This window comes from Neolamprologus brichardi, chromosome 7, assembly GCF_056152115.1.
Source record: "Neolamprologus brichardi isolate AB-2024 chromosome 7, ASM5615211v1, whole genome shotgun sequence".
Classification (NCBI taxonomy): domain Eukaryota; kingdom Metazoa; phylum Chordata; class Actinopteri; order Cichliformes; family Cichlidae; genus Neolamprologus; species Neolamprologus brichardi.
The window spans coordinates 48,404,712-48,432,032 of NC_142110.1; the positions used below are offsets into that span (position 1 = coordinate 48,404,712).

Consider the following 27,321-nt stretch of genomic DNA (forward strand, 5'->3'; position numbering starts at 1 on the left):
TTAAAATCTTACATAGAGTCATATAGACCATCCTAGATAAACTCTCCAGATAAGGAAAGACAATATGGGTAGTCTGCTCTTGGGGCTACAATAGAGCCAAAACACTGATTACCATCAGTAGATGAAGGTCATGATAGTCCTAAAGGTTTTTTCCAGCTTTAACGGATAGTGAGACGTCACCAAATAGAAGGATTGATCAAAAATAAAAAGAAAGAAAAGAAAACACTGACAACAGGAGTCAATAGCATACACTGAATGCTATATTTCTGTATTGCATTCATGGTTACATTACAGCAAAAAATAAATAAATTGGTACCATAACAAGGTCAGCCAGTATCTTTCAATTAAAAAACAAAGAAAAGAAAAGAAAAATTGTATCGATGATATCACTGCAAGATTACTTGAAAATGTTGACTTTAGTAAGCACATGGCCATTTCACAGATTTTTATCCTCCTGGCTTTTGTTCATTGCATGGAGCCTTCACTGTGAGAGGTCATTTTCATTTTATAATGTAATCTCCATAACACTGGCATTACAATTTGTTCCAAGCAACATATGGTGAAGGGCCTCTGCAGGACTTAAATGCTAAATATCAGTCTGTAAAAAGAAGAACGGAAATGCACTCGAGCAGTTACACATAAAACTATGTTCTCTTTCACTCCTGTGTAGCACACACATAAACACACACACTTCATCTCTCCTTGGTGTGCAGATATAATCATAATAATTCGATTTGAAACCACATTAACATGTATGTTGTTCCCCAAAATTCATTACGGCTGTGATTTTGGCTCAGGGCACTGTTAGTCATTGTCCAATTGGTCCGTGCCACCCGCTACTAACTTTATCTCTCAGTCCAGCTTTCCATCCACTGTAGCCAAGTTCTCTCTCCCCCCCACCCACAAAAACTGTCTTTTTTTTTTTTTTTTTTTTTTGCACAAGGCCCCCTCATTCATTCTAATTAAGCCAACTGAAACTAAATAGCAGAAGCTTTGTTTACAAGGGGATAGCTGCACTCAGCATTCTGTGCACGGAGGCACTTGTCTTTACAGCCAGCCAGAGGTTTATCTAGAGCTACACTTACTGCTTACACTAATTTACATTTGTGTTTTCCTTTCCACTTATTTCCATATCTGCCACGGTGGGGCTAGGTTGCCTTCACAGAGGAAATTTATCAGTCACATTTAAGCTATAACTAACACAGGCTGCTTCAGCACTACAAAAACATGAGCTTACACTCAGTTTCTTTTAAGAAATTGAATGGTGATGCAATAACATCATCACCATCAAGGAAAACAGCAATGCTGGATGAGGTCAAATAATAATTTTGGTCTTAAAAAAATAAGCAAAACAACATTGTGGGTGAAAGAAAAAGAAAAGCATCTAACAACTTCAAAGAAAACATCCTGAAAATATCCTCGAGGACCTTAAATAGCTGATGAAGGGTAAAATACCCAAAACCATGGAAATGCACACCACTTTAATCAAGTAGAAGGATGCTTATGGATTGTGAAAACATAGAATATTTCAGCGTTCAAAATCTTATTTTATCTAATTGTATCTCCGAATTTAATGTGAGAAACCTTAAGAGTTCAATTTTGCCAAAGCTCAACTGCACCTGTCAGTCAAATCTATCTATCGATCTATCTATATACATATATGTCTATCTTTCTATCTATGTATCTATTGATCTAGCTATCTTTAGGGCTACATAACCAATTAGGCAAGTGCCTGGTACAGCACCAACATATGAGCTACAAGGACATTAACACACATGCTCTATGATCACAAATTTGCAGACATGTAAGAAACATCAGGGACCTTCATGTAAGAAGCATGGAAGATGTTTTGCCATACATCCCACTGAACATCTTTAATTAGCATTAATAAGCAAGGTTTTGTAAAGCAGAGTCTAACCAATCGTCTTGTTACTGACAGCTACCTATCCAGTTTCACACCTGCATTATAGATCATTTATAATCACCCACTAATTAACATTGATCTCTAACATTGATCTGTTTGGACTGAACATCCAAATTCCACACAGAAAGGTCTCAACCACTGCATGCTCCATCAGAACCACTCATGGCGAGCCATCTGCATGACTCACTAGACTATACTATGTAATGTGTTCTTGTACCGCTATATATTTAGATGCTTATTTTTTTTATATTTTGGCTTTGTGTCTTTACCGTTTTATGTGCAAACACTCGTCCATCATTCCCGAGTCAAAACAACTCAGGCATGTTTGGTTATATCGAGATCCACTAGATATATAAAACAAACCTGTAACTGTGAACTCTGTAATGCTTACCTAGTTCAGCCCATTTGAAAGTGGTAAACAAAATGTTCTGTGATAGACCAGCATTAGCAGAAGCGAGCAACCTGATGAAAATTTTAATCTGTTGTGGCAGTCAGCAGAGAGACAAACTAAAAGAGAAACAAAACCCGATACCTGTAGAGGATTTAGGCGAAACCAATTACACATCAGCTGGATCACCAGGCAAGAGCAGAAAATGTTCAGCACCTAAAATGTTACTGCGAGAGCCTTTTTTTTTTAAAAAAGTGAATCATGGAAAACAAAGGTAGAGTCGACAGAAAAGACACCATTCTGTTCTTTATTCCTTTTCAAAGAGCTGTTGCAAAAGGAAAGATTGGTTTCTAGTAAAAGTAACATTACATTAGGCTACAGGTTAACTGTGGCTGAATATGTGTAATAATGAAGAAAATACACATATGTTTCAAGACTCAGTGTTCAATCAATAAGTAAACGCAACAGTCCTGGCTTTGCTCTGTCACATGAGGATGTCTGTCAGAGCTACTTTTGCAGCAGTTTAAAATGCATTGCTCCAGGCACTACTTCTGGGTATGTAATTTCAAGAAGAATTCAGCTGGCGACAACCTGGCAATTTTAGATGAGGAGACCACTAAGGGTTTGTCGGGGTAAAAGTTTTCTCCAGCAGAGGGAACTGTTGTGGACCATCCTGTTAAAACTGTTGAACCTTGATGATCTCCCGGGGCAGCACTTTGCAGCTGTTCTTAGCACATCTGAGGATACAACTGTGGAACTTTGAGGACACACTGGTATGGAGAGGCTGTGGGTTACTTCTCCTTGCAAGTCTGCAAAATAACAAGTTGGATGAATGGCTGGATTGACATGACCTACCATCTGCAGACTACGTTTCCCTTCACCTATCAGGAAAATATATTCACACACTAGCGGCAACTGGACTGAGATGTGCTGTATGTTAGGAAGTAGAACTGTATGTATTTTAAAATTTAGAGAAATGTATGAGCTTACAGGGTCTGCATCTATATTGGCTTTTATTTTGCACTATTTCAATCCGAGCACTGTTAGAAGAAAATAATAATGCTCACAACATTCACTTTTCTTATATGTAGACCTGTTTGTGTGTAAAAGCAACAAATTACAAATGTAAGTTAAGCTGCTCATTGTTAGAAGCAGCTCACCTGTTAAATGCTATGTTTTAAGAGAATGTATGCCTTGAAAAAAATTACAGGAGTAATATGATACTAGCTGGGATATTTGTATTAGATGTCACATTTCCAATAACTGTTTGCATGTAGGTGAGCAAGATGAGCAAAGACTGAAGGAAGGGAAAGTGTTGCTGTACACCTCTGAGGTGTTTTATCCAAACATCAGCTCAGAGGTGTCTGCATTTTTAAGGAATACAATTTGCTTCTAGCAGACTGTACTGCCTTTAAGTTAGAGGATTACTCCGGACCAGGCGGTAGATACTCAGTGAGGTGTGGGCAAGCTACACGGGCGCCTACGAGAGAGTGATGTGTGGGTGAGAGATGAGGTGAGAGGCTGAGCCTGTACACAGGCTTGAAAAGTGTAAACAACCTTGTGTGCAGCACAGCGCCTCAGGGTGTGAAAGTCTGACGGAGAGCCGCCTTACTCCGGGTAGCTCCAGTTGTGCTCTGTTGTAGCTTCCTGAATTCAACATGGCTATAAGGCTTCATGTCAGGCTTTTACACTGAATTTCTTTTTTGCTTTGTTATTGATTTCATTTAAGTGTTTCTCTGCAAATTTGTTTGGTACTTGGCTTCCAGTGAAGGCTCATTGTCTTCTTCTGTTGACAGGCCACGCAATCTGTGCATTCAGAGAAAAATACAAATTGTTGCACCATCTGGTGGTGGCCAGCAGTAATCCATTCATCAGGGTAATTAAATGGAATGGTATGTTTCCCCGCAGCCACTCATTATGCAATGTTAAAGGAATATTTAACAGTATAATGACATCTATACCGGGATAGTTTATCTTTTTAATTTCATCATAGTCGATGGTCACCTCTACACAATTGGGTTTATTGAGTACTAAGGTGGTGCTCGGGGACATACGACTGAACAAGACCACAAAATTAGAGTCACCGGTAAACTCCTACTGCACCAGTTTTCTCCCATTCTTACTTACTTTTTTGAGTAGTTTGTGAATGTTACATTTTTCAGCTTATTAAATGCTTTATATATTAATAATGTAAATGTAAATGAAGCCCAAAAACATAATGGAGATCCAAACATACATTTACATTACAATAATAACACATTATTATGGATTATTATTCATTATGCCCTATTATAAATATTACATATTTATTATTAATGTTGTTTTCTTCTTTCTTCTGTGTATGAGGTTGATTTTGTTTTCTAATTTAATGATACCATTCCTTTGCGCCCGTTTTCCTCACAGCAAATACACACAGGCACAGCTCCCATGATTACCTTTCTATTTCCAGTCTTTTCCTTTCTCTCCCTGTGCTTTTACCATCTATTAAATGCACTCTATGCAGTTCTTACAAAACAGATGGCAGCGGATCCGAGGTAATGTTTTCTGTTTGTCTACTGCTTAGCACATTTGTGTCATTAATATATTTTACTTTTTTTAAATATAAATGTAAAGGTTCTATTAATATACAGAGAATTTGGTCTAAACACAATATGCTAGTTAATAATCCTAAAAGTAATGTGCTCCCATACTGTGTGCTAATTTTCTATATTTCAGCTTGCACGGTGATCTTAATTAACTTTTTTTTTTAACAATAGGAAAGGCTAAAAGTTAAGGCTAAAACCAATATATTTAACAACTACTGTCTGCAGTACATTACTTATTATACTCATCTGAGCTGACTGAACAAGAAATTGTTTTTCTAATGGTCTATTGCTGAACACTAATGTGTTACCGACTCTGCTGCCCTTGAGAGCCTAGCAACACGTTATGATGTATATCGTTGGGAAGCAACTCCTTGGCAACAATGGCTTTTCTTTCCTTCTACTTCTTGAAATATATCCTCAGAGCCTATAGCTGCATACAACACTGACATCTGTTTCTTTATTTACATATAAGCACACGGAGTGCATGATGTTGTCAAGAGAAAAGAAAAATCTTTCTCTCTTACACATTCACACCTTAATTCTATAGAAAAGAGCTGACAACTGTTTTTACCCCGAGGCTATTGTTGCGAGCTTTATGCATGGATAACACATTTCACCAGGCACAGTTTTGCAGAAAAGAACAGGCACGCACACAGACGGATACATCACGAAATGTATCCTGTGCAAGGCCAAATGGTTTCATGGTCACATTTGGAGATGAATGCTGTCCATAAACATGGATTGTGTGCCTTGGCTGCAGTCCTGAAAACACTGATTGAACTTGTGTATTAAAAGGAAGAGTTGGAGCCTAAAGAATGACTACAGCAGAAAAACATTTTTTTCATTTGTATCCCTTAACAAAAAGGGTTATATATGACTCACAAGGTCATTAGAGTGTGTTTTGAATTCAGTCATTCATGAGTCAAACTTTCAGTCAGAAACTGTCAGAAAATAAAATCTGAAAAAGTGACAACTCGATAATGGTGGTGGAAATGCATTAACCCAGGCACGTCTTACACAACTTTATTAATGAATCTCATTGCACTTTAGAGCTAAACATTAAACTTTTATTTACAGTATGTTACAGCTGAAAATACTTTGTAAGTGACAAACTTAGCTGTACTACTACACTTTTTTTGTTTAGCCATAAAGCTAAATTCTAACAGAGATACTATTGAATACATACGAAACAAGACGACTCGGAGAGTGCAAACCTTAATCTCTGGCCAGTATCTACTTTTAATGGAATACTATTGTATTCTGCATAAATTCATTTTATTTTCTTTGTTTTTAAGCATACTTTATGAAGTTTGTAGTGCAGTAAAAACAAGTGCAAAGTCCAGGTTTTTATTATTTGCCCAGTTGAAATCCATTTTGATATACTTGACAAAATTTTGACTACAATTTTGTTTTTAAATGTGGATTCATTTGCTGTCCCTTGACAGTACAGGTGAATAAATGTGGCAATACATATTTTGGGGTCAACTTACAATAAATGCAGATGTAAAATGTAAAAGTGAGATCCAAGGTCAAATATGACATGACATTTGGATGCAAACTACAATGTAATATTTAATATTCCCATGTATCAGTATCATTTCCTATGTGTTGCCAGTACAAACAGAGGCAGTAGAATTTCAATCATAGTTTTAAAGATAAAACACATGAAAGTTTGACCTTATTTGACCTTGAACAGCTGACATGTTGAAGAAGATGTCAGCGGTTTAAAGTGGCGTGATATTTAGAATCCCTATATAGCTTTCCCTACATGCCCTAAATATCTTTCATGTCAATACATGCAATGGCAGTAAACATAGTTTTAATAAATAGCTTCATTATTATCACTTCAGATCAATCTATTGACCTTGAACGAAAGGTTACATTTCAAATGTACGATGATATCTTATATCTTTACACAGTACTTTCTATATGTTGACAATACACACTAAACTTGTAGCAATCACAGTTATATGGCTTTTTAAAAAAATTTCAACCAATAAATCATTAAGTTCACCTTTAAGGCCTTGGTGGAAGCATCGTGTTTACAAACACTCACACAAACGCTACCAAAAAGACAACCTCCTTGGCGGATGTATTCATTTCAAGTAATGGAGACGTTTGTAAGTTAAGTGAAAAACTAATATGATACAAGGTTTAATGTTTCTGTAATATACCAAAACCATATAGAGTATGTCCATATGGGTTGATAAGTAACCGCAAGTGTGTATCTAATGTATCTATTAGCATAAACTCTCTGCACCATAGTCATATGGATTTGCTGTCTAATCAAAAACACAGCAGTCAAGAGAAGCTCTCACTTGACCGCAAGCAAGAGAATGCCAAAGTAGTTGTCACAGAAAAAAAAAAAATCAAATAAATCTTCATTTTTATAGCCCCCTGTATGTTCAGCAATGATTTCATCAAATTGGTGGGCAAATATGGCTTAAAAACACTGTACTCTTTGTTGTTCCTTTGCATTTTTCATTTGTGCTATGAATACATTTGAGACGGTGCGGTAAATCTGGTTCTTTATTCCACATCAGCGCTCTACAAAGTGTGCTATATTACTGCTCTCTGATATTGCTTATCGTGGGAGATCTGTTGTGTCCTGGGAGTTTGCTGTTTCCAAGGTCTACCAGCTAGCGTAACATAAAGGCCTAAGAAACACAGCAGAAAACACAGGGAATTTTTTTCAAATGGAGTTTATTAAGATAATTTTGACAAAACATATATTTCTCTGAGACAACACAGAAGTACACGGCATCAGTTGAATACTGTCTCAACAAATGGACTCATTTTAAAGAGTAAAAGGCTGCCAACTCCAGAACAAAAATGACACTGCATCTTATACTTGATAAAATAAAAGCAGACGTTTTGACACATTGTTACAATTTCCGACTGTTTGGTAGGAATACAGGTAAGAATCCTGTAGAATAAATGTAGCTGTAGTTCCTATTGTAACGACACACCCGCGCACACACACAGAGCACACATACTGTGTATATGCGCACATATTTCATTAACTGTGTAGAGCATCTGTGGAAGTGAGAGCTTTTGTGAGAGGTAACGAAGGGATCTGCAGGGTTAACACTGAATTAACTGACAACCTGTCTGATTCTACTGTCAGTGCTTAGACAGTTACTGGGGCTGGTTTAACACAGGTGCAGGATAGTTATTATAGAAAAAAAGTCTCATGCTGCAAACGTTTCCACGAATCTAATGACAAAAAAGTTTGTAATAATAGCTGCGTTTTGACTATTTTTGGTGCGAATGTATCCTGGTAACTGTCAGTGCTGAATATTTAACTGTGATGCTACTGTTTAGTGAGACATCCTGTCTTCAGAATCCAGAATGCACTTCCCCCTCACACCCAGTGAAGATAGTACAATGAATACAACACAATGTCAGGATGTCAGTTTGCAGAGATATCTCATGTTTTTGGACAGCACGGGACCCTTAGGGTGAGGGCAAAAGTGTAACAGGGCTAAAATCAATAAACCATATGTACTGTGACGTGATGTGGCACGCACTGTCTGTGATTACAGAATAAAAACCTATATGAGATTCAAAAACAATTGCTATACAGAATCAATGTGCATTTTATACGTGCCATGATTATGAATTGTCCCAGTAAATTAAATACATAAAAGAACAAGTCAGGTTAAAAAATCATTCAATGTAAGATTATCATACAAAACTTACAAAAAAAAAGGTTAAAAATGACATATAGACATTACATACAGGTTTACCTCATTATATTGCACAAATACTCAAGTGACAGCTTGTACTGGCCCTCTTTGTCTACAAAAAATATACAAAGAAAATCAGGCATGCACTGGAAAATGTACATGCAGACACACTGAGTAAGAGAGAAAATGTGGTTCTGCTACATTGCTCACATACAAAGAAAAGACATTTTACAATGTTGGTGGTTTGGAACATTTTTAAGATCATAATTAAAGGTGAACAAATTCTTATAGCAAACCAGAAGGAGGAGGATAAGCATTTCTCATTTGAATTTAAATAATTCCTAGGTCTACACACACACACACACACACACACACACAGATATATATATATATATATATATATATATATATATATATATATATATATATATATATATATATATATATCCTTTGAAAAACTAGGCACACTTCATGTTTCAAAGCTTGAAGAACCACCCTTAGCACTATAACATGTAGTAATCTTCCCTTTTCAGCTGCACTGCTGTAGATTTGCTAATGAGCTTGTACTGCTGCATAACCCAACTTCTAAACTAAATAAAATGCTTTGGTAAAAAGAGGAGATCATGCTTGATCTAATGACTGCAAGGTGCACAGGTCCTGTGATTAAAAAACAAGCCCAAATCATAACCCCTCCACCGCCATGCTTGACAGTTGGTTGGAGGTGTTTCTGCTGATATGCTGAGTTTAGTTTTTCCAAAGTCTTGTGGTTTGCTCAGATGTAAGAAAAGCAAACGTTATACCTCCCGCCCAGTTCTTTTTAGAAAAGAGGCTTTCTCGTGACATGCTATTTTTGTTCAGTCTTCTTCTAGTTGTATCTTCATGAATTGTAACATGCTAAGTGAGGCCTGAAGAGTTACAGATGTTTAGTTTTTGTGCGATCTCTCTCACTTTGCTGTGAATTTACTGGAAAACAGTGGCATTTTAAAACAGAGCTGATTGCTGACCAAATCGCCAGAACTACTGCTTTTACAGAGGTGATCACACTTACTGATGGTCAGTTAATCAAGTGCACTTGACTAGCAGCAATCTGGCTGCTACTTCCGCTCTTAATTACTGAGTAAACAGTAAGGGTGTACTTTTTATATATACATCATATATATGTGTGTGTGAGAGAGTGTTTGTCATCATAAAGTTTAACATATCACAGTTTTACTACTTGTGTTGATGCAATGTACTGTAAATGCAAAATTATTTATTTTTTCTGCTTACCTACCCCAGAGTTGATGTGCGATGGCAATATTTTAGAGGTAAAAGAGTGGCAATAAAATACTAAACTCATTTACATTTGTACATTAAAATAAAAAAGTGGGTTCACGGATCAACCGTCACTTTACAGTTGTAGACCCCCCCAACATCCTCATCATGCAAATATGCAGCATAAGTCTAACATTAGCCAGGCAGTGGCTGATGCAGCCTATTAAATGTGGAAAGCGGAAGATAATATTGATAACCACAAACTAATTTCTTGCAAATGACAGCTTCCATATCTTTACACAGGTCATGTGATAAATGAAAAAAAAAAAAAAGATTTGAATTTTTATAATAGTATGCATGGAGCTGAATTCAAATTTTAATACATACACATACATTCAGAATATGGTCTTACAGTACAGTTGCAATTGATACTGCAGAGTCACAATGGGCTGTGTTCAGAGCTGATTTAAGTAGGCAGTTAAAGTTAAAAAGTTAAAGGTCAAAGGATAAGTGGGGGGGAGCTGTTTTCAGGGGTAAATTTACATACACGTGGGCACATTCGAGCACAGCCATCTCATTTAAAGCAAACATTTGGCTTAGACTGGATTCATTTTTTTTTTCACGTTAAAAAACAAAACATTTAATGTGTTACATTAGCACTTATATTTATCATTTTAAAAAATGATCACCTTTTCATTGAGCCTGTACTTCCCACCTAAAGCAAGGTCATGGCATGGGTAACAATTAGGGATGCACCGATACCACTTTTTTGGAAACGAGTACGAGTACGAGTACTTGCATTTCAGTACTCGCCGATACCAATACCGAGTACTTAATAAAAACATGATTTAAATTTGCAGGTAACAGCTTTAGTCCTATAATTTAACAAAAAACAAACAAACAAGGGACTAGTTTGGAATTAAGAACATTTATTTAAAATGAAAAGCATGTTGTATGCAACATATTACAGAATAAATAATTATAAAAAAACAAAATTTAATTTTAAATTTGTTCGTCTGTTTCTCTGTTTAGAAGTCTCACTAGCACAGTCACAGCTGGGATGACATCAGAGGCTAGTGCGTCGTAGCTGCTCACTTTTTTAGTTAGTTCCTCAAAGGGGGCGAGGATGGCAACAGTCGTCTCCATAAGAGCCCATTGGTGAGCGGTGAGATAGTCAGGGAGTTCGTGTTCGGACACCCCCAGCACTCGCTTTTGCTCAATGAGGGACTGGAGCATGTAATACGTGCTGTACCAGCGCGTCTGTACGTCCTGCTGCAGTCTCTTCATTGGCTGGTTGAGCTGTCCCTGAATGTCCTCGAGGCGGGAGTAGGCTAAGGCGGAATGTTTAAAATGCCCAACTATTTTCCGTCCCACTGCTATAGCATCAGCTATGCTCCTCTGTGCTAATAAGCATGGGTAAATAAGCGTGGGTAAACTCTTTGTACTCGTTGTCGTGTTGGGATTTTAGGTGCTTGATTAAATTGCTTGTGTTAAATGCACTACCTTTAGAGCCTCCTCTGGACAATTTTGCTGAGCACAATTTGCAGTCGGCCTTTGTTTTCGCGTCTTCGTTCACTTTGAAATAATTCCACATGGCTGATATGTCTCGCCTCGCCTTCTCCCTGCTCTGAGCTGCAGCCGGGGCCTGGGGGCGGGCACTCAGGGCCTGGGGGTGGGCACTCTGCGCCTGTGATTAACCCCTTACATGCCGCTCAAACATAGACAGGGGTCAGACCGTGGTATCGGTCCTCGGTATCGGGGGACTTTCAACGAGTACGAGTACTTTAGAAAATGTGGTATCGAGGCCGATACCCGATACCGGTATCGGTGCATCCCTTGTAACAATAGCTGTTTTTTTTCTTTAATGCAAAATCTGTGATGCATTTGTGGTCCACACCATCAGTTTAATGACAAAAGCCCTTTCACACCCTGTGCACTCATCTCCAATCAAAAAATAGAGCAGAAAATTACTGCCTACATTTTGAATAAAATGACACTTAAGAAGGTCAGCTGGTCTTCATGTCAAGTATTCAAATGTAAGTACAATATACTGTTAACGCTATAAACAGTGCGCTTAATTCTACCGGGTGATGATTACACCACCATGAAAACACCAAAATGTAATTTAAAATAGTCTGTTGTGAAAAAAGTACAGCAAATTGTCAGGCCGTGGTGATAGACGTGGTGATTGATGACTCTCATTAGAATGGATATTGTAGTGTTTTAGAACTAATGCCTAATTACAGCCATACTATTCAGTTCTGAATACAGCCATACGTCTCTACATGTGACACTTTGGACAACTAAAGGTACTGACGTCTTAATGATTCAGTATTAATTGCAACCTGTGAGCCATAAATGATAGCTTTGATTGTACTTCTTGAGCAATTAGTAAATATATCTTCCAAAACACATTAGTACAGCAGCTTTGATTCATCTATTAATAGCATGAAAATGGCACCATAACTTTGTTTCATAGGCTACATATAACCGAAACAGTCATTTTAAGATTCACCTAAAGTGACACAGAATTTATAAAAAAAGAAAGAAAGAAAATGAAATTCACTACAGATATCTAAGTTTAAACTTAGGTCTAGACTAAATAATAAGAGGTAGCTGTTAACCATTAACCTTAAACTTTATTTAAGAAAAACAGCCACTGAAATAAGCATTTTGTTGACTTGTCTGAGATCCAAACACGTTGATCTTTTCAGTCCGCAAAATGCTGCTGACTAGACTGACCTAGCAAACAGCCCCTCATATTTTTGTAGCTTGATGTGAGCGCACAACAGCTTTTCATCTGTTTTTCAAAGTATGTCTTTTGACTGGTTTTGTCTCCTGTCTGACTATTATTGTGCTGCCATCACACAAGCACAATTCATTGGAAGGAATGCAGTGAATTTCCTGTTAGCTCTTGTGGGGATATGGTTTGTTTTTCCTGTTGCTGCAAGCCAATTTATTTTTTTTTCTTTTGCCCTCTTTAACTTCCTGTCTTAGAGCTTGACTTTACAGAGAAGTAGCAGAGGTGAACGTCAGAAGCTATTGATTAAACTTTGGTTACCATCGCTTAGCCCTCCCCACCGCCAATTACAAGCTCCCAGATCACATCCGTTTCAGAGGTGTTATGCCAAAGATATGTGTTGTGCTTTTTAAAGGAGAAAGAAGTAGGAATGTAACAAATGCTTTTCAGGCACCGATTTAAAAAAAAAGAAAAAAAGAAGAAGAAGCACAAAACCCGTATAGGTAAATTTGAAGGAGGATGGTGGCCCTGCTGGGTGAAAATACCACATTCTCAAGCCATGCTGCTGGTAGGTGTGCTCTGGGTGCTTCCAATGCTAGCATTGGCACTGCTGTTCTCAGAGGGGGATGGGTTGGTAGAAACAGGTTGTCGCTTTGCTCCTGAGCAAGGACATCCTGTGGAAAGGAAAAACAAGCCAATAAGAACCTGCTAAAAATAAAAAAGAATTATTAAAAAATAAGAGTCCTTACCAGGAATATTGACTACAGTTGAATTCATCTCCAGTCCAGTTGGGTACCCTGAATTAAGGAGAATTGGACAATTTCAAATTCAGACATACATCAATTCAGATCTATTCTGGAGTCCAAACATTCTGTCCTCACTCATAAATTTACCTGTTTTGATTTTGATAAACCACAGCGCTCCAACAAGCAATACCCCAATCAGGAACCCTCCAAAGGCAATACCCAGAACTCCAGACAGGTCATTAATGCATGTTTGGGCTGAAAAGCAGACATGCAAAAACAATGTATGCAAGCTTAAATTTAAAAAAAAAGAAAGAAAAAGATTTACTACAACTGCTACAACTACAATTACGTTCAATCAAACACGATTTAAAAAATCTTTGGAGACCCAAAATCCTCCTTTTATGTTGTAATGCAGCTTGAATATAATATATGATAATATAATATAATAATTTCTCCAAAGAACCACTGAAAAGTCCTATTTGTTGTGCTCCAGCAGGACTACACCGGACAATCAATCAAAAGCATGTGATATACAACAATTTATATGGTGGCATAAAATACATGTTCTTCTTACAAGCTATGGTGTGTCCTTTTAATAACATTGCATTTTCACATTGTAAAGGTTTGGTTGTATACAGACAGAATTGTTTCCTCTATACCAAATAAAATCAGTCATGCAATAGGTTCATTATATAATCCACACAAGTAGAATATGTAGATTAGATTATCTCTATTACAACACAAACACAGATTCTATCTATTCACTCTAACCAAAAACAAAATCACATAGCCACATAGCAAGTGTTTTCTTTTCAGGAAGACCAATGTACTTGGTATTTTTTATGTAACTGAACTTAACTCTGCACACAGAGATTTTTTGACCACTTTAACTGATTTTCCATCTGAAAATATGTTCTTAATTTGGGTTTGTCCTAAATCTGCACTGTGAATCACGATGACTACAATGTAATCTTCTTAGTTCAATAAAGAATTCACCCCAACTAACCCATGTGTGTCCTTAGAGAGCATCTCTATTAAATGTTCCAGTGAGCTGCTGTTCGTACATTTATGTGTGATGCTTAAAAGTTACTATTCCATATCCTCTGTAATAGAAAAAAACTAGTTAAAGTTTATGAACTCCCTGAAATGAAAGGCTAGTTCTGCAATGTACACAGTTAGAATTTACATCTCTATGAAGACACCAAATTTCAAACCCATAATCTGACAGACATTCAATACACTGGACATTTTTCCATGACTTGCCAATAGTTCATGCCTCAACATAAAGTACTATATTAACAATAATAATCGTGCCATCTATATCCAAAACAGCCTCTGTGTTTCACAATTAAGTGCTACTTAACCTTAATGCACGCCAGAGTCGCTCCACATAGGACTTAATGATAATCGCCATAATTGTTTCCATCCACTCCTGAAGCTGGCAGAGAGCCAGCCATAGAGCTTACATATAGTGCTATTTATCACCTCCCAAAACTACAGCTGTTTTGGGTGAGTCAGATTTTTTTTTAAAGAAAATTGAATTTGTCCTGTTCCAATGTAGCCATACAAATTTTGATTAATAACCAACTTTGCAATTTCTTAAGTTTTCTGAGCATGCCATAAGCTGGCTTCCGCTACACAAGAGACTTTTTGGCTAACAAAATATATTAGATAACCTATAACCTTGAACCAGTAGTTATAAAAATAAAATACTTTCCCTCAAAGCAGCTCTGAATGAATATGTACTGGGGCACATACAGACGTCCAGCATACTTGGAAAATGAAATTTTTTCTGTACACTACCACAATGGATTTTTAAACTTAAAAAAAATAAATTAATTAAATTTAAATGTGATTGAAGAGAAGATTTTCTGCTTTAATTCAAAGGAGTTTAACAAAAGTATTGCATTGACTGTGTGAATCCATCCATTCTCTTATGCTTATCAGGGTCGCACAAGCCTATCCCTGCAACCAGAAGGCGAGAGGCACACAGAAAGGCCCCAGCCAGATGGTGAAGTCCAGCTCGGGACATTCTTGTGGTGAGGCAAAAAGTGCTAACCTCGTATTAAAGCCATTTTGTACATTTTTGCTCACTCTCTGGTCTCACCTGGCCTGCTTGTCAGTTAATTGTCCAATGAATCAAAAATGGTTGAATTAAAATACAGACGGTTTACAATAAGGTGCAAACCACTGGTTGCACTCAAGGTTAGAAAAGGTTTGCCAGAAAACATAAAAAAGACCCTGCAGAGTTCTGGGGGGGGGGGATATTCATTGGACAGATGAAGCTAAGATTAACTTGTACAAAACTGATGGGAAGAGAAATTTATGGAGAAGGAGAGAGCGAGAGCTCATGATCTGAACCGCATCATCTGTCAAAAACTGTGGAGGCCGTGCTATTGCATCTACAGCCGTCAGTGGAACTGGGTCTGCTGATAGCAGCAGCAGTTCTAAATTCTGAATTGTGCCGTGCTGTACTCAGATTCCCTCAAGCCCCGCAAAACTGATCAGATGGCACTTCACAGTGCAAATGGATGATGACCTAAAACACAAAGTGAAAGCAAGAGTTTCTCCGAGCAAAGAAACGGAATATTCTTCAACCCAGCAGAGCGTGGTCTTTAGTTATTAAATACTAAACTGAAGGCAGACCGACAAACACGGAGCAACTGAAGGTGGCTGCAGTAAAGCCTAATGGATCATCTCAAGGGTGGAAATATCTTGAGTGTTTGATTTAAAATCCACTGTGGTAGTTCATAGAGGCAAAATGACAAAAAATATCATTACCCACAAACTGCATCAACCAGACTGTACATATTGTAACAGCCTAGCAATTTTCTCTAGTTTTAGTGGGCTGGCAAAGCTAGAAATTAACAACCTTGAGAAAGACATCTTTTCAAAAAGACTGCACAGCAGATCACTGACAGTTTTTCCCTTCTCTCAAACATCACAGTAAACTCTAACCCTCATTTGAAGAAATTAAACAGATGTTCTTAAATGTATTAAAATTTCCAATGACAAACAATGTTAAAAACTTATTGCTTAGATCTAAACTTTGATTTGTTCAGTATCCATCTGAATTTGCACCAAAATCAATATCTGGGAATGTAGTGAAGCTTTTCAAGGCTGCAAATAAACAACCTTGTCCCAAACCATGTGAGCTGTTAGAAGTCCCCACAAGAGCAGAGGCAGTATGTTATGTGTTATCTATCAAGAAAACCACTGCGTAAATACCGGCTTTCCCTCCTTCCCCTCTACTGCTGCCTGTAGAGATTTTCCCACAAGTATCCAGAGCAGTAGGAGGAAACTAATCATCACCTTTCCATGAGTTTCTCACCTGCCTTCTGCTGCCTTCTGCCTCTGGGTTGAACATGCTAAGCACTAATGCACAAAACATAAAACCTCATCAGGACATAACAACCAGAAAGCAGGAGCTTGCTTTGCAAAAACGTAATCCTACTTAACACAATATGGTCATTTGACTAATATCTGTTTGAAGCTGAATCGTGTCTGCATAAAGTCGTCATAAGGCCAAGACACATTTAACTCTAAATTAACGCCGAAATTCTCAGTGAGTGTGTGTGTTTATGTGTGTCATTTCACATATAACGTGAACCAGAGCACTGACACAGTGACATCTTGTGGGCATTTAGGCTGACTGCATTCCAGGCAGTCAACCCAGTTTGTTGATTTCACAGCAAAGGACATTCCTAAATGAGTGAGAAACATCACAGCAACCTAAGTCGGTTTTCCCTAGAGACGTTTTTTCTATTATCAATTGGTGTGCTAGTTTGTATAAGTGAGACTTTGACAGCGAAGCTGAATAAACAAGAGGAGGAAGCAGAAGCTTCAGTGCAGGTGGAGAGGAGGAGAGAAACAGCATGCCTGCGCTCAGACTCCCTGTAGCCCTCTGTATGAAAACTACCAAACAGGAAAGATTGCTGAATGGAGTTCATAGTCCTGCCCAGTGAAGGCTTGCAGCAGACTGCAGTCTGCTAGTGCTGCTGGTATACAATAACCCTTGTATGTCTGACACTGGCTAATGAAGTGAACAGAAGTACCAAACACGTGTGTTACTTACTCTCAATTTACCCTGGTCTCCAAAAAAAATACACATTTCTTTAAACCATATAAGTCAAAGAAATGCAGAGAAAATCAAGGAAGAGGACAACCAGGACACAGGGAAGCATGGATGAGTAGTTTAGGCAGCTTCCCCTGCAATACTGACATAAAAACCTTTATCTTTCTTCTCTAAAAGGACAGGAAGCATAAAGGCAACTTAAGGCATAAACAAACAAATTACAAGTTTTACAAAGACACTTCATGTGTCCTTCCATTTATTCAGCTTCTGCTTCCTTGTGTCTTCTTGTTTAGAAATTGATTCATCTGAAATTTCCTAGAAATTAATCATAACGTGTGGCGACGGTACTTTCTTTCAAGAAAGACATCTTTTCTTGTTTGAGTCAACTGTGTTGATTGGTCTGACAATAGCACAAAGCTCAGTGCCTATGTTAGGACAGCAGCGCAGTCAAACCCCTTGGAAACACAAAGGACTTCACCCCCCCTCCCCGGAGGGTCATTATTTTTGATTGTGGCCACAAGGTCAGTCTGCAGACCTTCCTAAAGGACGAGGGCCTGCCCCACAACCCCTTATGTGCCTCACTGCATATCCACTGTTATGACAACAGCCTGTGCAGCATTTGTTTTGCACTGAAAGCAATAATAGGAATGAAAATTATTGCAGCAAGCAACAACACTCTGACCAAGCACCAGACTAGCAATTAAGTCCTGAAGGCATAAAAGGTAATTTAAAAGTTTTGGTATTTCTGCTGAGAGTTTGGAGAGTTTATTCTTAGAGAGTTAAATATAAAACATTCATCTGTCAAAAATTAATTTTAAACTCAAGGGGACATTGGGACTTTATTTTTGCAACTTTTTTTTTTTTAATTTAACAAAATAAAAAAAAACCTCATTCACATGTTGGAGTTTAAACTGAACTCACTTGGGGCTTCTGGGCATGGTTGAGTAAATTCTAAATTCCTGCTGGCTTTTCCTCCATATGCACATTGCTAGGGAAGAAGCAAAAACACAGCTCACCCAAAAGTGTCCATAGGTTTGTCATACAGGCAGATTTTCTGAATTCAGAGTGACTGAGTTAAACACATTAAAACTGTGTTGTATTGATGTGAAACATTAAAAGTGGCTGATAAATCCTTACCTCAGTATAACAAAAGCTGACATCACATTCCATGTCCCATGTGGTGGATGAAAGCTCCTGAAGCTGCTCTATGGAGAAGGTGAATCGAGCTCTGTTAGGACAAGAATTTGAGGGGCAGTCCACTGGAAAGAAGGGCAGGTTTTTCTCTGCAAGGCACGAGCCTTTGGATCGCAAAATACATTTGGTCACCTTCCAAGTCAAGACTAGACTCCCTAAAGTCTTTCCAGAAATCTGCAGAGAACAGAAAAGAATTCAAAACAAAGATAATAAGTTCAATGGGCACTAGCTGATGAAGGACAAACTCATATGTTAAACAGTAAGCCTTTTTGTTGCTATTGTAAAATATTTATATTTAGATAGAAAAATTTCTATTTAATTCAGTTTGCGGACTGCAGTTAACTAAAAGCAGTAACTGTGTGATGGGTGTCATCCCTGTAACAATTTAAAAAAAGACCACAAAGACAAAAACATTGCCCATCACTTATTTAAGCAGTGAATAAATGCAGTTAAAAAGGTAAAGGGAGTTTTACCTCTGCAAAAATTCTCTTGTCGGTCTGGATTTTGGTGTTAAAGTCTATGGGCGTCTGATAGTCTGCAGAGGTGTACAGCATTATCACCATGGGGATTTGAGTGGGGGAATTTGTCGCAACAGGATTGCCTGGTGCCGGAACGCTTGGTACAACTGAGCGAGAAATTAAATTAAAATAGGTCAACAAAAATATTTTGCATGAAACAACTGTATCACTGTTGATGTTCTTGGATTCTTTCTGAAAAACAAGAGTAGCTCTGTTACTGAGAACTTAAATGACCATTCAAATTACAACATAGTAAAAAAAACATGTATATATATATATATATATATATATATATATATATATATATATATATATACACACCAAATGCAAGAATGTTAATATTTAATTTGTTATTGCTGTCATTATCCTACTGATACAGTACAGTCTCTGGGTTTGGTAACATGTATTTTTTGGGGAGGTTATTGTATTTTGCAATACTCAGTCTACTCTATTTTTGCTAAAGCTTCCAACATAAAGCAAGAAGAATGCTTTCATTTTATTGTCTTACCTGTTGGGCTCTCGTTTTTCTTAAGAACCAGTGAAATCCTCGATTCTTTTAATTCCAATTCAGTATAGCTGGCAAAAGTAGGGATTTTAAAATGGTCCAAAGCCATCCTTTGCACATCTGATGCAGTATCACTAGTCAGTGTCAATGCAGGGGGTATTTTGTGCGAGGCTGAGGCATGATTCAGCGTTATTTCATTGTTAGACTGAAGAAAATAAGGACAGGTTAAGATAAATCAGTAACAATGTGGAGGTAGACATGATAACTTAAATACCTGAAGTCTTTTTCATCTTAATAAATAATATCTCACACATGGTGCATTCCATAAATACTTCTTGAAGTATGAGACATTAATATGTATGCTTACAGCAAATGAAGTGTGTTGTGGATTGATGAAGGTCCACATGGTGCCCTGAGGACCCCTCATGAACACGCGGGTCTGCTTCTTTGCATGCACGTGCAGGGATACATTGCTGCAATAAAAAATTAAATGTCACAAGAAAGATTTTGCCAGTAAATATAGCTAAAAAAAGCATTTTATATTAAGGTTTACCGAATGCTGGAATTCTCTGCGATGTTTATAATATGAAGCTCAGTTTCAGGACTTGAGGCCTGCTGCTGTGGGAAGCAAAATTTGCTTGGATTTGATTGAATCTTCATGAAATTCTTCTCCAGCAGATCTTCAATTTCAAGTGTACAGATTGGAGAGCCTGGCTTGGTTCCTGTAAAACCATAAAACAATTACTTTCTATCATCGGTCGTCCAATGGTTCAAGAAAGACACTGATGAGCTAATCTCTAACCAAGGACTAACCTGCTTTGGGAAGAACATTAACACCTATCATTTACTGCTGTTAAACATACTCCAGCAGCAGCTTTGAAGATACACACAGGTGGTTCAAAGGTGTAACTTGCTACAGTGCTCCAAAAGTTTTAGAACACTATGGCTGAATTGTGGGTTGATATACGTTTCCCACAGCTCCTGACACCGCATCATCACACTAATGGGCAAGCGGTGTGTGCCAAGAATACTTAATGTGTGTTTGGAACCAAAACACATGGGGAGAAATGGCTCATGCTATAGGACAGGGTTGCTTTTCCCCACACTTTTATTAAATGCTACAAATTATTGCAATCTGTGACCAAGTCAAATTCAAGCTGGCTGCCATTGCTCCATTTGCACAGAGGATTGGAGCAGTCTTCTTCTAATTGCTTAAAATCTTGTCTGTAGCTCTTCTAACTATAATTCAAAAGTAGCTTCATTATCATTGCTTAACACTTGTCTTCTGCAAAAGCAATAGCATGACATGAATTTGAAATCACATTTCAAATTTGACATTGACGAATCCCGAAGGACATGCACACATTTTCTACTCTTGCTGCTCGGCGAGCCCGCGTCTCAGCAACATATTGTTGTGTGTCATTGCACAGACTTTTCAAACACCTACAACAAGGCCTACGCAAATGCACCTAACACCCCAATCCAGGCAAGGCCAAATGATACAACAAAATAGAAATGTAAAATGTTCCACTGCTTGAGTAATTATCATGCCCTTGTGGAGCATGACTCAGTTACAACATTAGCTAAAACTAAGCAGGCTGAAAACATCCTTTTGCTTACAATTTAAATACGGCATTTTCAATGAGAGAAAGCACTGCTCGAAAGGGAAGCTGAGCTCCCTCGTACTGTAACACATTACATGTTGGAAATCACAGAGAAGGACAGGGAATGATGAAGACAGATTCAAACATAAATCCTTAAAAATACTCAAAATATAATAGGAATGGAGCACAAGCAGCCGTCGCTATTTCAGCCCCACCACTGTTCACTTCTTTTTAAATCCAGCTAAGAGCTCTGTGTTGGCTCAGACTGCCTTAAGGAGGCTTTGCTAGGAAATAATTGTGCTTGCACTGAGCATCCTGCTGCTACTGCTGATGGCAGTAACATCCCATAATATTCCTAATGTCCAGCTTTTAGTCATCCGTGAATGTTCACTTTGAATCTGTGTTGTTTTGTGCTTCCATCTTCAGCATCAATGGTCACTTCTCAATTGCTTCTCTTTCCAAATGTTCTGCCATATGTAATGACATCTTGTCAGCACTAAAAAAAATATGTTGATTAGTCCTCAACACTTTAGCCAAGCTCAAGATTTTCTCAGACTACTTAAGATTTTAACATGTTGTGCTTGTTGCATACAGCTTTATAGAAAAAACAAAATAAAATGTTTTGAAAAATCTGTCGCAGCTGTTTGTTTTGCTTTTAATTCCTCTGGCTTGTCCACCTACAAATGTGTATGAAAAGCATTGGAAATATGTGCACAGATGACAATCAGTAATAGAAATCTTGCCTATGAAAATGTTCGACTCAAAACGGCTTTTTGGTGCACACATTGCTTTTTGCAGTTATTTCATCAGAAAGTGTTTTTATGCATACTTCAGATAAAAGAAGGTTAGAGATGAATGCTCTCTATAGAGCACCAGAAACAGCACCGCATCCAGCCTTGATTACTATAATGCAGACTCTCTCCTGAGTTATGTAAGCTGGAGCTGCATGATGTGCTGACTGTAATTACTTTGTTCTCTTCAGCATCCAAAACATGCTGTTTTAGACCAAACACAGATGCAGATAGCATATCCTAAATACAAAAAAACCCACACAGTTTCAAAGTTCATTTAAAACACTGTTTTAGAGACAGATAAGAAACCTTTTTGCTGTTCTTCTGTGATCTGAGGTATCTATATATATATCTATATATCTACATCTATATGGGAGAGAGAGAGAGATCTTCATCTTTATTTCATAATGTGTGTATGGCACATTTCCATGCCTTACAAGTAAATGGATGGTTTAGAAGATGATTGTAGTAAAATTAACCCAAAATCACCTTTACACAAATGTCTCTCACCTTGTGTTCCTGTTGATGTGATATGACCCACATTACTAAGAGTAGTGAATGAAGTCACACCCCCAAACGTCTCTGTTGCCCATTTGATCAGCTCCTCCTCTTCGGAGGGTAAACCTTGTATCAAATGGATATTTCTCTGAAAACTTGGTTCCTTGGCATTGTGTAGTGTAATTGTGGAGTTTTGGTTTGTCTGGAGAGAAAAGACAAAAAACAAATTCATTACCTTCATTTAATGCAATTTTCAGAAAGCACAGAGCCAAATCAGGACCTAAAAGGCATGTCCACTACCCGTTGCTATGATTACACAGAACTGTATGAGTCAGCTTTGCATGTATTTTTATTTACCTCTTGTCGGCTTAGAATTGGTTAGATCAAACATATTTGGCCATCAATCTCATTATACTTTTTCTTACCCTCCACACCCAACTTTCCCCCTATTCTCCTAGCAGGGCCCTGTTAAAAAGAAATGTTTATTATGGTTAAGTGTCCACGAGCCCAGTTGCACAACCCTGTTGGAGCCAAGGTCTTTCCTTTGCTTCCTGTGTGGGGCCAGGAAATGGGACCTTTTTTAGCTTTGTGCGTCACCACGGTCGGCTGGAATCTGGCTCCATACAAGGTATAAATATATACATCCATCCCAACGACTAGACACTGCTGTTTCCTCGTCTGGGCCAATGGGAAATAATGGAGTTTATATTATGTTTTGCGTGAATAAGAAAGCAGGGGAAGGCTTTAGGAATAGGGATTGCTAAGATTGTTAAGAGTAGGCTTTTATAACCTTGATATGTAAAAATGTGCTCAATAAATAACAATTAAAAAAAGAAACCATGGGCTCCAGGTTTATTTTGGGCTCAATCTTGAATGAATTTCTATCTAGGCTGAGTTGTTCTTCTCTACTTGAGTGCTCCAAGAGCTGAAGAAGAAAAAAAGTGCTGCACCTCTTCAGTGCATTCAGTGCCACACAATGAATGGAGAACAGCTAATTTTGAGGAAATAGGTTATACCAATCCAATGACATCACTAGCCAAATAAAAGAAAATATTATTTTAATTAGGGCTGGGCGATATGGCCTAGAATCCTTATCACGGTATAATGTGAAGCATGTGTATGGCGTTATTTTTGTGCCACTATTCTGAGCGCAAGAAAAAAAATTGAGCGCACGTAAAAAAGTTTGCAGGTGCAATTGTTGCATTTTGAGGAGAAATTTATTTTGAGCAAAGAAAAGCTAAATTTGAGTGAACAAAAGTCATTCAATTAACTGTTCTCCATTCATTGTGTGGCACTGAATGCACTGAAGAGGTGCAGTACTTTTTCTTCCTCAGCTCTTGGAGCACTCAAGTAGAGAAGAACAACTCAGCCTAGATAGAAATTCATTAAAGATTGAGCCCAAAATAAACCTGGAGCCATGGTTTCTTTTTTTAATTGTTATTTATTGAGCACATTTTTACATATCAAGGTTATAAAACTTTTTTTTACATGCGCTCAGAATAGTGGCACAAAAATAACGCCATACATGTGCAGTAACGATATATATCACGATATATTATTTTCTTCTGTAAAACGTATTTTACACAATATAAGGCACACTTAAAATTCTTTAATTTTCTCAAAAATCGACAGTGTGCCTTATCTATGAATTCTGGTTGTGCTTATTGACCTCGAACCAATTTTACGTAGCACACAGCGCGCAGTAATCTGTCAAAAAATGTTTTAGTACGACTTTGGTAAGCTATGAAGGCGCACTGCTTGATGGATTGTTGGAGCATTACGGCTACCGTAGTCAGGAGCCTCGCAGAGTAATCTGGGTCCAAAACGTCAGCTTCAGGTCCCAAAGTCAAACGAACACTGTGGCATCACTGAGAGTTAAAATCTGTCTAAATTCTTTCACCTTTAATAAAATAACCAGTGTTGCTGCTTTACCAGGTGTAACAATTAAGTTTAACATCCAGGCATCCATGAAAACAGAATTTATTAAATTCAACGGAGTTAAAAGTTAGCAGGAAATTAGCTCGCTAGTTTCTACCTAAACATGGTATAGCATGTTCTGACTGAGAGATTTCTGAAAAAATTAAAACGTACAGCTCTGCTATCACTTCCAACATAAATGAAGACAGAAAACTAAACAGCAGTGATGTTTGTAGGGATACTGCAGTTGGACTAGGTGGTATATAATGATGTCCTACGTGATTGCACAGTTATGTTAGCATAACATTAGCACAGTGAAGCTGAAGGACGAACGCTAACTTTTTTCCACTCGATAAACGTTAAGGTGAGGGTTTCTGGTGGTTAGGGACAAATGCAATTGCATGGAAGGGTGTTGTAAACAGGCCAAACTTCAGTCAGGAGAACAACTGAGATAATCCATCCACAATACGAGGTTAGTCATTAATATACTGCAACAACATGGTAATAAAGCAGCTGTGAGAGAGTTTAACATTAATGAATCAATGGTACAGAAGCAGAGGAAGCACAGTTTTTGGCTTTCCCCATATTTCAAAAGTGCTTAATCTCTGCTATTACTGTGGCACGGCATAATTTGCAGATGATGTTGTTTGCAGCCGATGCAATGCTTTCGACCAAAACATGCACAGCTTGATGACACCATCAATATGCGTTATCGCGGTAGAGCGGTATAGTCAAAATCTCTACCTTTGGCCAAATTTATATCGTTTCTACCGTACACCGTTTATACCGCCCACCCCTAATTTTAATTTCACATTAACTTTTTGCCTTGCTTTGAATACCTCAGTTAGCTGTATCTGAAGTTTTACAATTGAAGTTTTAAATGAACACTCTAAAATTAACAGCTCTTATGCGTTTTGGGGGGTCATCAGTGTTTTTTTCACTGTTCAGCACATTACTACAACTACCACGCTGATTGGTCCTTCAACTAGAGGTGAACACATTCAACAGATGTTTGGCATACCATAGCATCTGACCAAAATAAGCTTTTGCGTCACAAGGAAGGGGGGGGTGAAAGCCGAGGAAGCCTGAGGGAGTCATCAGTCTTTCTACATAAATATTTGATTGACGTGCGATCAAAAATAGTGTGAAGGGAAACGACAGAAATAAAAGAAGGCAAGTTAGTCACGACAGACAGGGAAGGCCTCAAAGGCAGGATGGAAAGAAAAAAGGAAATAACAATGGCAATCATTTTAATGACTACAGTGGAATTTAACTCACATTAGTATCAGTAATATCAGTTTGTTATTGCGAATTCTTCCAGTAATGATCAAGGAACCTTCCTTTTGAAATAAATGAGCCTTTCTGTTTGCTGAGGATTACAGGAATTTCTTCTTCTACTACCCATCAGTTACTCCATGCAATAATTGTATAGTGTCATGTCAGAAGCTAGGCATTCCTCCATAAAATGTTATCAGTTTGTATAAGTATTTTAATTGTGTTAAGTTTGTAACAAATTGTTTGAAATCTGGCGGAGAGAAAAAAAAGCTTTTTCAACTAACAAGCTGTCACGTAAGATCGTTAAAAAAAATGCTGCAAGACGTTACAGATAAAACGCTGCTGTCGTCACATGTATTCGGGTCAGCTATGGGAGGTCAACAAGAGCTGTGACACTGAGCCAAGCTGTCAAGCTGGTGACGTACTTTCTCAGATGCTGACCAGATGCTGATTCTCTTACAATGCAATCTGCAGTAAAGTGCTATTATCCCCCAGTGATATGGCTCATCCCACAAAAACATCCTGCAGTCACAGGCAATGTTGTCTAGGCTCTCGACAGGACATGATACAGGATGTGCTATCACACTGCTGTCAGCATATCAGTAATTGGTGACATTCCTCCAAACATTTCATTGTTTTTCAAGCGTATCATGGCTTCTTAAAACCGACAAATACGAAACACTAACTTCACGAAAAGGACAGTGAGATTTAGCTTTTTTCTTTCTTCCTTTTTTTTGTTTGTTTTTAAAATCCAATGTTAATTGTTCTCAAGACAAAAACAGTGACACAATCCAGGCGAAAAAATGTTTTAAACTAGATTGGCAAAGTTTGTGGAAAGAACTAAAGACGATTAAATGTTCACTGTGATTCTACCTCCCGAGGATGTTTCAAATCTAAATTCAGTTTACTCTAAGGTAGGAAAAACACCTCCATCCTTCCTTTGGGAGCGCAAAGTGTTACAGTCATTGTGTAGTTGTACAGTGCTGCACTGTGACTTTAAAAACCAAATACTTTCTATAGCCCTCAACAGCAGGAGATGCCTAATGGTTTTAATATTGATTTAATCACAGTTATTACAATTTCTCATGAGGATAAGAGTCCTTATGTACAGATACTGCAACATTTTTCATTTAGCAACGAGGAGCTTCATCAATAACATATTTAGAAATAATAGCCTAGTTAGAGGCAATCTCATTTATTTGCCCATCTCAGTGCTATTTAAATCCTGGTTTATGTTTTTAATTGCCACTGTAGCATTTTGCCCTGACATTATCACTTAAGCACACAATAGAATAAAAGTTTCAAGTTCTTCCTGGGTTCAGTCCACAAACATAATATAAGAACAGTGTATAAAAGTCAGAATCTCCGGTTTCATTGGAACATTAATTTTATGGCCAGTGCCATCAGCATTGGCCTTCCTCGATACTCTCTAAAACTTCTCTTACGATTTTATAGTGTGGAGAGTAAAAGACACAAAATACAAAACTGCTTGCTCTTTTGTAACATTTTGCTACAGAGGGGCCACTGGGGAATCAACACTGCAAAATCAACATAGTTTACTGTCTCTCCAAACAGACTCACAGAGCTGCACAGCTGTGTCAGCTTGACTGTGTGTGAA

General features: G+C 37.8%; 1 protein-coding gene across 2 annotated transcripts in view; it reads right to left on the reverse strand.

The window, feature by feature from the left end:
- Positions 1 to 9,995: 9,995 nt before the first annotated feature.
- eng (endoglin) overlaps positions 9,996 to 27,321 on the reverse strand; it is a 42,271-nt gene continuing 24,945 nt past the window's right edge. For both annotated transcript variants that reach the window (XM_006788986.3, XM_006788985.3), the window contains exons 5-14: positions 22,524 to 22,713; positions 20,172 to 20,340; positions 19,986 to 20,091; positions 19,622 to 19,823; positions 19,069 to 19,220; positions 18,539 to 18,769; positions 18,323 to 18,389; positions 13,474 to 13,581; positions 13,330 to 13,377; positions 9,996 to 13,254 (exon numbers count right to left, since the gene is read on the reverse strand). In XM_006788986.3, coding sequence (XP_006789049.1) covers positions 13,133 to 13,254; positions 13,330 to 13,377; positions 13,474 to 13,581; positions 18,323 to 18,389; positions 18,539 to 18,769; positions 19,069 to 19,220; positions 19,622 to 19,823; positions 19,986 to 20,091; positions 20,172 to 20,340; positions 22,524 to 22,713 — 1,395 coding nt within the window. In that variant the 3' untranslated portion in view covers positions 9,996 to 13,132. The remainder of the gene's footprint in view (positions 13,255 to 13,329; positions 13,378 to 13,473; positions 13,582 to 18,322; positions 18,390 to 18,538; positions 18,770 to 19,068; positions 19,221 to 19,621; positions 19,824 to 19,985; positions 20,092 to 20,171; positions 20,341 to 22,523; positions 22,714 to 27,321) is intronic.